General features: G+C 27.1%; 1 protein-coding gene across 1 annotated transcript; it reads left to right on the top strand.

The window, feature by feature from the left end:
* The first annotated feature begins 7,601 nt into the window (after window positions 1-7,601).
* Window positions 7,602-10,032, top strand: LOC107929870 (pectinesterase). Its single transcript, XM_016861403.2, has 3 exons — window positions 7,602-7,970; window positions 8,329-8,931; window positions 9,169-10,032. The coding sequence occupies exons 1-3, from the start codon at window positions 7,658-7,660 to the stop codon at window positions 9,855-9,857; spliced, it is 1,605 nt and encodes a 534-aa protein (XP_016716892.1). The 5' UTR covers window positions 7,602-7,657; the 3' UTR covers window positions 9,858-10,032.
* Window positions 10,033-12,982: the final 2,950 nt, after the last annotated feature.

Raw genomic sequence — 12,982 nt, 5'->3', positions numbered from 1 at the left:
TGGAAAATAGTGAAGATGACATGTTTGATTAAAATATTTGAAATTAATTTTTGGAAAATGAAAAAAAAAGTGTATAAAAACATATTTTTATTGTTTTTGGAAAAATGGAAAAAATTAAAAATAAAGAATTAAAAAATTAAAAATAAAGAATTTACTTGGTTTCATTTTACGCATTAAATTTACCCTAGCCGAATCATTTTAGAAGCAACTTTTTTATTTTTAAAACCTTTAAATATTTTTTATTTAATTACAGTTTTTTTAATATTATAATACATTTTTAATAAATTATACTTTAGTTTATTTTTTTTAATTATTTTTCCATTTCTATTTTGAAAAATATATAAACACATTTTTAATATTTTCGTTATTGAAAATGATTTTTATCTTCATTTACCAAAAATAACTTTCAATTTTCAAAAAAAATTAAAAAATATTTTTTGAAAATGAAATGAAAAATAAAAATAGAGAATGTTGTACACCCTTGTGCATTCAATATTATCAAATAAGAGGGTGCTAAAATTTCATAAATTGGCCCGGTGTTAAGCCCAATATCAGCAATGAATTAAGATTTATTCAAGGAAGTCTATGGCTGCTAAAATGATGCAAGAGCCAATATTAGATTGAGAAAGATGAAAACAATGTCTAAAACAAGACCAAGTTGAGCTTGAATTGAAGGGATGCATCATGCATATATGGATGTAGTATATATACATGTATTTATAAAATAACATTGCTAAGAATTTTATTTAATTTAACACGACCTAATAAACTCATGTTGTTGTATTTTTTTCTCAATAAATATATGTCGCTTGAACAAAAAAAAAAAAACTTAAACACACATATAAATTTTCTTTTGAGCCGGTTGAGTTTTAGCTCATTGACACTATTGTTATAGCTACAATTAGGAAGTGAGTTTTATGCTAGGAACTTCTCATTTCAATATTACTAACCAAGAGCAAGAAGTCACATTATTGATGTCATCTAATATCGTATAAAATTGTGATAGAGTTTTTAACCATAGTCGGATGATCTCGAGAGTAGGTTACCTTTTGTATAAATATACTTCTATGTTTCTAATTCAATATTTGTTAATTATATACACATGAATAAAATTTTGAAATCTGAATTCAAAATATCATTTCCTAAAGAAATTTTTACAGTAGTCCAAATGTTGCATTTTCAGTTGCATGAAATTTCAAGTCGAAAGCTAAAAAAAACATACTACAATTTCAGCTAAAAAACAAGGCAGCTAAGCCAGGCATGCAGTCTACTAGAAACCCAGAAGTGTCTTAAAATTCCCTAGTCCCACTCAAAACAAAACAATGAAATGGCAAATTCTAATGGTTGTTTTAGCCATATCATCCCCTTGGTCGCTCACTTGTCTCTTATCAAATACATGTGCTATTGTCTCCCTTAAGAAACATAAGTTCCCTTTACATGGTGTGGTGGTGCCATTTTCAGCCTCATTCTTTGCTTTGCTCTCTCCATTTGCTCACCAACAACCGCAGCAAGCCCTACAAATATACTTATCCGGCTGCTGGGGAATGCCTTTCTTTTTTTTGGGGTCATTAAACCGAAATTAAAAGACTGTTCAATAATGATATATCATATATCTTTACATGTCCTGAGGTAAATCCAGGGGGCTGGTAGTGGCCCCGGTCCTCTTAAAATAAAATAAAAATTATTGTTTTAGCCATTTAGAAAATTATAAAAATTTAATTTAATCCTTTAAAAATTATAAAGATGTAGACTATTAAAAATTAAATTTCATTTTGGCCCCTAAAAAATTTTCTGGTTTCACCCATGCATGTGACTAACTAACAGAGATTTTAAATAGGCAAGAGTCCAACGTAATTAAAATAAATTCTGAATGATGAATTCATACATGGGCTGGTACGTTTTGTCTAATTATAAGTACTTTTTGTTGGCCAAAAATTTGCTAAACAATGTGTTTTTGCCATCCAAAGTGTTTTTATAAAGTGATTTTTGAACAAAAATTTGGCAAAAGCACTTTTGAGTATATAATTACGTTTATATAATATGTATAATTATATTTTATGTTTTATTTTAAATATCTTTATTGTTATTTAGGGTAAATTACACTATTAGCCACTAAATTATGGGTAAAGTTTTGTTTTGATCATTTAACTATTTAAAAGTTTTCATTTAAGTTATTGGGCTATTAAAACCGATGCTATATGGCTTTCTTTGTTTGCACCAATCGAAAGCTCTCTTTTCCTTTCTCTTCTACAACTCAGTTTTTTTCTTCAAATAACTTTGGATATCACGAATCTACGAATCAAAATTCAAATAACTTTTTTTTCAATCTCAAACACTGACCATCAGATTGACTTAGATCTAAGGTATGTTCTTTTACTTGTCGATGGGTATTGATCCACTATATCAATTGTCAAATTGTCACTTGGAACTCGTTGGTAGAACCTTTTTTTAAAAAAAAAACTTAACAGTCTAGTGACTTAAATAAAAACTTTTGAATAGTCTAGTGACTTAAATGAAAACTTTCTAATAGGCCAGATTGTAACTTTTTTTAGTTATGTGGCCAAAACGAAAACTTACCTATAGTTTAGTGACTAATAGTATAGTTTATCCTATTATTTAAAGTTTTGACTGAGTTGATATTATTCTCAATCAGGTCCCAACTCAATTATGAAACTACCAAGATCTTAATATTGTTATAAAGCAACAAATATAATTTTGAGAGCATTTTTATCTTTTTTACATACAATTTACAAAAGTACATGCGCAAAACGGAATTTAAACCTAAGACCTTGAAATACTTTTTTCCTCAACTTTACCATTTTACCAAAATCCACGTCTGGTTTTGATATAAATTTTTTTTTATATCGTAAGTGTATCATAACCTAGTTTAACATTATTCACTTATAACATTGTTTACGCGTGTTTGGTTGAGCTTGAAAATGGACTTATAGAAAGGTAAAACAAACTTAAATATTCTCGGATTTCAAAAAATAATGCCAAATTCAGGGGCGTAGCCAGGGGGGCTGGCATGGGCCCCGACCCCACCTAAAATGGAAAATTATATTTTAGGCCCTTGAAATTTTTTAAAAATTTTAAATTAGTAAAGGTAAAATTGTACTTTGGCCCCCCTAAAATTATAAAAATTCAATTTAATCCTTTACAAATTATAAAAATATAACCTATAAAAAATTAAAATTTCATCCGGCCCCCCTAAAAAAATTTTCTGGCTTCGCCCCTTGCCAAATTCGAAGGGATGCTCTTGGCTGCTTAAATCAATACAAGTCCTTGTAATGGAAATAACATAGAAAATAAATTTGTAGAGAAAGAATATGTGATTAAGGAGACAAACTCGCATGAGAGGATAATGGTTATGATTTTGTGCTTAATGAAAGGTTGCCCCTTATTTATTCTTAGTCTGCAAGGTTGATATAGTGGTTCATTTTGTGTTTATGTTTGGTTGGTATTATTAGTGTTTGAGGATTAGCATTATCTCCTCTTCATATAATAGAAATATTCATAAATTCTAAAATTATTAAAATAAAATATTATTAAGATGAAATAATATTTAAATAAAATCAATTATAATAACATATTTATGTATTTAATACTATTAATTTATTTAATTATCATTATAAATAATTTAATAATCTATATATCTTTATGTAAAAAAAATTCCTTACAACCTTTTGTTGAAACATATGATTTCTTTTCCTTACATGAAAATGTTTTACTGTTTAAATTTGATATTTAATTTTTATATTTTAATTTTGAACATAATTTGGTTCTTACATTTTCATAACATTATTAGTTAATTCACAATTAATATCATTAATTTTTCGAATAAAACATTACGTGATTATATATAATTTGGATGCTTTAAAGGTCTTAGAGAGCGAAATTTTTTTTTATTTGCCTTAGCATTATAAGACAATAGTCAAATTTTATTTTTGGCCCCTATATTATGCTAAAACTTGGTTTTAATCATTATATTTTAATTTTTAACATAATTTAGTCCCTTTATTTTTATAATATCATTAGTTAATCTAAATAATTAATATTGCTAACTATTTTAACTACAATGCTGATGACATTTTTTTAAAGATTACTATTCCAACAAAAAAGAATATTTTTTATCATGACGAGTTTGAATGAATGCTTTTAAGTCCATATCAGCATTAATTTTCAAACTTTTTTTTTTTGTTACATCACTATCAAGGGATTTTTTTTAATTTTAAAATGTCACATTAGTAAACTTAACAAAAGAATTTTAACAATAATAACAACTAAACCTAAAATTTTAAATTTAAAAAGTAAAGGGATTAAATTCTTAAAAAATAAAAATAAAAAGACTAAATTTCAAATACACGAAATATATAGAAATATAGAGCATATTTTAAGTTTTATTTTTTTTATAAATTAATATAAACAAATAATTAATCCAATACAAGAAGAAATATACTAGTATGATTTTAAAGATAATATATTTCTAAATATTTCATTGTCTCGCCACAATTTTTTCATCACAAACCATTTTAAAGGCACTTTTTTTCTTTTTCAAAATGGTGTTAATCATCAACATCAATGCTAACTAAAACGACACATGAGTTTTGGCATTGCATGTGAGGTCATTTACAACTTGAGTGGGAAAAAAGGGCCCATCTTACATTAATTTTTGTGCTCTAAATTGATGTGATTATTATTGGATTAGCAGATGGCAGATATGCTTTCTAATAGCTTTCAAATCCAAATACTAGACTTCACAATGTTATGCACAAAATACCCAATAATTCATTTAAAGATGTATTAGGTACGATGGTTTTCCATTTCCTTCGGCAATGTGTGACTTTATTTTTGTTTGTGAGAGATTTGACCATGTAAGTTGCCCTTGGTTCACACTGTGATGCTATTCTTTTTCATACTAATTACAATAAATTTAAGAGAAAATTTATATATTTACATAAAGGGTTGAATGCTTAAATTAGGTTGAATATTTTAAGAGTTGCTCACATAAGAGTTAAATATTTCAAAATGATCGTATAAGGGTCTAATATTTATAAAAATACTTAAATGAAGACTTTTCACGCGTTTTAATTCAGTTTAGTATAAAAGACATAATAGTTAAATCAAATATTGTTTAAAAGAAAAGAAAATAATAAAAACATAATTTAAAAATTAATATACGACGTTTGAGAAGCCCTTATTTGAGCACATTTAAAAAAGTTTACCTTTATTTTAGTATTTTTGAAAAGGTTTAACCCTTATTTGACTATTTTGAAAAATTTAACCTTTATTTGAGCACATTTGTAAAGATTAAACCCTTGTATGACTAATTTAAAAGGTTTGACTATTGTATGAGTAGCCCTAAAATGTTGGGTTCCTACTTGAGCATTAACCTTACATAAAGTGATACTTGAAAAATTAAAATTCTTAAAATCTCAACTTTACCATTGAGCCAAGTTCTCATTGGTCAGATTCTCCTTTATGAATAAATTCCTGTTTAAAAACTTATGACATATGTAACTCTTGTCATGCACTTATAATAATATAATAATATATTAACTATGATATAATTAGAACTCTTTATAAATCGGGTTATTTGTCCAAGCCTTCAGATCCAATCAATTTTCGAGAGGGTTTGGACAAAAATATTATACACGAAAAATGAAATTGGACAAAAAAATTAGGCCCATTTAAAATATAGACTAGGCACGGGCTCAAATATTCAAGGCCTGAACTTAGCCTAAATTATTTTCTATATTTATAATATATTATATTATGCTATTTATATATATTATAATTTATAAAACATAAAAAACTAAATCTATTGTAATATATAATATTATAATGTAAACACTAAAAAATGTTAAAATGCCTATATATATAATTTTAATAAATACCAACAAGTGTTGGATGTAGTGGTAAGGCACATTATACTTCCAATGGAAGAACAATGTTGGAACATTGGAGACAACATTGTTGGGAGAGGAGCAACCATAAACCCCAAACATGGACCATAAAATAGATATGAAAAGTACCAAAAAAAATAAAATTTTAATAAATGAAGAAATATATAAGATTATTAAATATTAAATTTAAAATAATTAAATATTGTTAAAAAAATCTAAAAAATATGGACGAGTCTAAAAATGAGTTTGAGTTAGCCATTTACAAATATAAGTGGGTTTAGGCAAAATTTTAAACTCATATTTTGAGCGGAGACAAGTTTGAGTAAATATAAAGTGTGTTAATATCATCCTTAAACTCAGCTTGACCCATAAACACCTCTAGTTATAATTATATGTTTCTCACTGGCATTATTTAGAGTCAAGGTAAATATAGGATATTAATATATGGTTTAATATATAACTTCTATATATTTAAAACATTATATATGTAATACATATCATATATATATATATGGGTTAGTATTTGGTACATTAGTAAAATATTTTTTTTATTCCACAAACAGTCTTAAAAAATTGTCATATATCTTTTTTTTTAGAAATTAATTTTTTTAATATTTTACTATACTCTTTTAGGATACTTGTCGATCTTTAACCTTACTTACAAACTCTGAAAGCTCCACTAGTATCAAATATTTCCCCGCATATAAATATTCTAAAAAAAGTTAAAACTAGTAGTCTCTTATGCAGGTCTTTGATGAAATTAAAGACCCATATGAAGTACAAGTAGTATAGGTTGGGAAATGGCTAAGAAAATGATATGAATGGAAGGGAAAAAAGGCGATCAGGAATTTTTTAATCAATTTCCTTCGAGATCAACTCATAAGAAAGGACCAAGATACTTTAATTTCTTATATTTTCGAAAACATGATGTAGATTCCAACATATTGTACATGTTAATTCAAATTGGTGAATCTTCTAATTTAATATTATTAATATTACTTATTCAACAAAGTTGATTGATTGATACGCGTTGATTTTCTGTTACTATAAATCGAGGACATAATAGTTGATCCAATAGCTGCTTCAGGGTTGCAATAACTATAACAAAAATTGAGAAAATATTTCCTTTTAATTGTCGACTATAAAAAAAAATAAAAAAATGTTACAAAATTTATATTAACCGCAATCAAATTAACTTCTCAATACAAAGATTTAAGTAATTTTATTATATGTTTTGATCATATCTACTTTTTTTATACAATACCTAGAAATACTTATAGCCCTTCTCCAACCCATAAATAAGATGATAATGCGCTTCAGCGCACTCAAATCTATATTCTTCTGCATTGACAATAATACTCATGCCAATTATGCTAAAATTCAATTAACTCTTCAATTTTCGTAAAATACAAAAATCAAATTTCAGTAAATTAAAGTAAAATTACAATATCACAATTTTAATAAAGTAGCTCTTAAATATATACCATGTACACATTGTTATTATATATGACTTGAGAGAGAAATTTTACGAAATAGATGACATGGACATCGATCTTAGCAACATTGCCATGTCATGTACGGTCGTAGAAAAAAATAGACACTTAAACTAACATGTTTTATGCCACGAATCATTTAAGTCCAAAACCAGGCATCCCTCCCTATAAATATCGACACCCCATACTTTCCTACAACTCACAACACATTCATACAAGCTACATTACTTGTCTAAATTCGGCATAGCTGCTGCTTCTATGATAAATTTCTCAGAAACGACAATGCTGGAATTCATCACTATGTTTAGGGTAATGGGTCTTGTCCTAATGGTGACCCAAGGTTGTTTAGCCGCCAACCAAAAACATGTTGATGAGCAATGCAGGTTTACTAGATACTCTACCCTTTGTGTTGACACAATGACAGGGTTGGGGTCTGAAAATCAAAAGCCTGACATTTTGTCAGCTCTTATAAACAAAACCATCTTAGAGACCCAGCTTCCTACTTCCTACTTCACCAAATTCACCACTGATCTCCATGTCGATGAAGCCCAACATGTCAATTCCATCACAGGTTTGCCGACAAAACTCAACACTTTTTTGGCTAATGTATATGATGTGGTAATTTAGTCTTTATATAATTTGATTTTATTATATTATATTATACATATGATGTGGTAATTTAGTTTTTACTATTATAAAATTTTTAGTATGACTTAATCAGTGACATTAATTATATTAATTTAACTAGATTGTGACACATTAGGTAAAAATTATTATATAACAAATATAAATTTATAAATTCGAGTCGATAAATACAGAGAACTTTATATTACATGTTTAATTGACATTAATTTCGGATTCAATCCTTGAAGAATCCTTTCTGTTTTTCCTTTCTTTTTTAGCTAAAAAGCACAACGTTTCTCATGCAGGATACTGTGAAGGGCTATTGAGCATGTCTTTAAAGCGGCTCGACCAGTCATTATTAGCTCTTAAGAATTCTCGTAACAAAAACAAACATGACATCCAGACATGGATAAGTGCTGCCTTGACATACCAACAAGCTTGTAAAGACTCTGCCGACAGTCATAATTTCTCCAATGGTGACTTGATGAGACAAATATCTCAAAAAATGGATTACTTGTCTCAATTGGGCAGCAACACTTTAGCCCTTGTCAATAGGATACCTAGTGAGTTAACCCATTTCACCAAGTCCCGCCGGCTAGCTGAGGCTGATCGGGTTTTCCCTGAATGGTTATCGGCGAAAGATCGGAAACTACTTCAAGTGCCGGCAGTAAAAGCCAATGCTGTAGTGGCAAAAGATGGATCGGGAAATTATAAAACAATCTCGGAAGCTATTAATGCTGCTTCTGGGGGACGATTTGTGATTTACGTAAAAGCTGGAGTTTATAAAGAAAAAATTCGTACTAATAAAGATGGTATTACTTTAGTTGGAGATGGTAAATATAGTACTATCATCGTTGGTAGTGACAGTGTAAATGGTGGCTCTTCCATGCCCGGTTCCGCCACATTTAGTAAGTTTTTTTTATCTCTTATAATCCTGTCCTATATTTTAAGGTCTAATTGTGAATTTAATCCCTCTATTATGTTGAAATTTGATATTTAATCTTTATAATTTAATTTAACATAATATGATCGCTCTATTTTTATAATATTATTAATTAGTCTAAATCAATAACATATTTAATTGTTGTCATTAAAGAATGTCATCAATTCTAATTGTTTTCTTCGACTTTTCTTGTGATTCTTAGCTGTTACAGGTGACGGATTTATAGCTCGAGATATCGGATTTCAAAATACAGCCGGTCCTCAAGGAGAACAAGCCTTAGCTCTTTACGTTGCCTCCGATCGTTCGGTTTTCTATAGGTGCAGCATTGCAGGGTACCAGGACACATTGTACGCACTTTCCCTGCGTCAATTCTATAGAGAATGCGATATTTACGGCACAGTCGATTTCATATTCGGTAATGCGGCCGCAGTTTTCCAAAGTTGCACATTGGCACTTCGTCGCCCTTCCGGCTACAATGTGATCCTTGCGAATGGACGGTCGGATCCCGGACAAAACACCGGCTTCTCGGTTCAGAATTGTCGGATCGTGCCAAGCTCAGATTTTTCTCCCGTTAAACATAGCTTTGAATCATATCTTGGTAGGCCCTGGAAACAATATTCTCGAGCAGTAGTCATGGAATCAACAATAGACAATGCCATCGCTTCAAGAGGTTGGGTCGAATGGCCCGGAGAAGGGGGTTACTCAAAATCGTTGTATTTTGCCGAGTATGCAAATGTCGGACCCGGAGCTGGAACTTCCGGGAGGGTAACCTGGCCAGGATTCCATGTTATGGGGCGTGATGAAGCTGCCAAATTTACAGTTGATAGGTTCATTGCTGGAAATTTTTGGCTGCCTTCAACTGGAGTAACTTTCATCTCAGGCCTCCAGTAATTTATGTAGAAAAATAAATATAAGGGCATGGATTAATTAATATCCCCTACATACACAAATTACATGGTTATTATTGTACAAGGTGTAAATATAAGATATATATATATACATACATATAAAGCATGAATTATTATTCGGTCAATTATTATTGAAATAAATAAAAAATTTGACATCATTTTAGACTCGTTTGTATTTATTTTTACTTTAATAAATAAAATAATTTTTCATTAAATATTATGTTACCCCATATTATAACGGTGATATTAAATATTGTTATTGTGAATTTAAAGTTAGAGACGAGATATATATTTGGATTCTAATGCAGCAATTGTAGTAATTATTGAGGGTATTAAACTAAAAACAATTATATAATTAAAATTTTGAGTTATTTAATTTTTATAAAATTATTGAAAATATATTAAATTATAACTTCATTAATAAAATAATATGTACAATATTTTTATTATTTATGTAAAGATCATTTGCTTATTTAAGTAATAATATAATTTTTTTTTTTACATATTTATTAAATTATTAAGGAAAATTATTTTATAAATTTATTATATAATAAATTCCATGACTTGAATAATAATCCAAAAGAGTTAGAAAATATAAAACAACCCAAAAGGGTTATACTTATAAAAAAGCAAAACCCAAATGGGGTTATAAATGTTAGTTGTATATTTATTATATGATAAATTTAATTCTTTAACTAAATAATAATTCATTGTATATTTGGTATTATAATAAAAAATTAAAATATATAGTTAATTTAAATGATATTAAATAATTTAAAATAATAATATATGAAATATATATTTTTAAATAATTAATTATACATAAAATATTACAAAAAAATTAAATATAATGTTAACTATATTTAAATAATTCAATATAATTATATTTTTAAATAATTCTTGAATAATTTAATATAATAATATAGTAAATATATATTTTTTATAATTTAAGTAAAAATCTTTTTGACTGATTTTGACTTAAAGTAGTGGCTTTGGATGGATGAAGAAAGAAAGGCCCCAAAAGACTTTAACCGTTAGTTGGTCAACGTCTCAATATACAGTGCTTAATTAATGTGGTAACAGTTCCATCTTGATGGACTCAACTCACATGTGCCCAATACAAGCTGTCCACCTCTATTTATTACAATTCTTTTGGGTTATATATTCATTTCAATTTTGTTCGGATATTAAAAATCGATTAATATATTAATTTGAATAAATAAATTAAATTAATCTCTAAATAAATCGTTTAGAATTGGAATTCAGAATAAAAAGCGATAGTTAAATTTATTTATAATTTTTATCGATTTTTAATTATTTATTTAAATGTTATTGAAATAGTGATCGAATTAGTTAAATCGAAGGTTATATCTTATGCTTATATTCAAATATATTTTTCTACATTTGAGACACAAATATTTCAATGTATTGATGGTGAATAAATTTATACATAATGATGAATTATGTGATGTCATTGTTATTAATTTTAATTCATTATTGAAATAATAAAATTTAATTATTTATATTTTTTCGAAAAAATTAACAAGATTTCCACATAGATCTATGTTGTGATAATGTAAAAATATATATATTAAATTGTGGGTGAAAACATTTATATAATAAATTTATAAAAGTAATTTATATAAAAAATTGAATTTGATTTGATTTTGATTGAAATGATAAAATTGAGAGAAGTAAGATTTTGATGTTTTGAATTTAAATTTTATAATTTTTTAATTATATGCATATTTTTAAATTTATCAAAATATAAAAAGCATAAATACCTAGGCTATGGAGGGCTTGGTTCGCAAGTTTGAACGGGTCCTTGAGAAAGCTCCTATGGAGGATGATACTTCATTTATTGAGGAGGTTATGGTCGTTGAAGATGCATGCAATGATGAGGTGAATGTTTAATTTTGTGTGTTCACTTACGGCTAAACATGCTGCAATACAAAATCTCATGCTCCAGTTATTTGAAGCTCCGCTGGATTCGACAAAAGATGTGTTGATTGTTGATTGTAATGGTTCTAATTCAGTTTAATATGAATTGGTTGATGTAATCGCTTTATGTTGTGTTTTAATCTACAAAAAAAAAGGCATAAATACCTCTAAATTTATATTTATTATTTTATAAAACAGAAAAATATTTGATAATTTTTTAATTGAATTGATGGATGATACTGATTCAATCAATTTTATTATTTTTAAAATCAAACCAACCGAATAAATCTAAAACCAATAAAATTAATAAGATTAATAAAAAATTGGTCTAATTAAATTAAAAATTAAAAATTTAATCGATTTGACTATTACTCCGATTTAGGTAACCTTAACAAAACCTATAAGTTAAATGATGAAGTGGAATATGATGATGAGTTTTGTTATGATAAAAGTTTGCACTTTTTGCTTTTGTGGAATACCTTATTGTGAGAATGGGGTCATGTCTGCATTCAAATGATTGTAGCTTTTAAACAAATTCCAGCCTCTTATTAGACCTTCATAAATGTATGTACATATATTGGGTGGTTAGGGAAATAGATCATAATTTGGGTTTACAATAACATTTTGTTAGATTATGTGTGGTGTCATTTCCACTGCTATAATTATTATTGTAATATTTATATTATTTAATTTTTTATTAAAATAATATTACGAGTCAATTGAATATCAATTTGATTGAGAAATTATTACATTACCTTTACATATAAGAAATAAATTATATTTTCATAAGATTTAGAAAAAAGGTATAAAATCTGCATAATTTGAGATTAGAACTCATGGCACCAGCATTTATAAAAAAATTAACTAACACTTTAACCAATTCTTTAATTTGGTCAATTTTAATTTTCATATTTTTAAAATTTTAAAATTTTAATCTTGATTCAATGATAACAATTAAATTTGTTGTGTTAAATTAAAATACAAGTACTAAATTTACAACTTACAACAAGTATAGGATCTAATAACAAAATTTAACATTTTTTTAATTCTATAAGAGTCTTAATAAAAGTTGGTGTGAATAAAAATTATTTCGAAATAAGGTGAAGTTGATTCAAATTATAAAACTTTTTATCATTAAATTAAATTTAATTTAATTTGAATTTTTAA

This window comes from Gossypium hirsutum, chromosome A07 (genome assembly GCF_007990345.1).
Source record: "Gossypium hirsutum isolate 1008001.06 chromosome A07, Gossypium_hirsutum_v2.1, whole genome shotgun sequence".
Lineage (NCBI taxonomy): Eukaryota > Viridiplantae > Streptophyta > Magnoliopsida > Malvales > Malvaceae > Gossypium > Gossypium hirsutum.
Note: the sequence above shows the minus strand (reverse complement) of the source record. Positions and strands in the feature narration are given on the sequence as shown.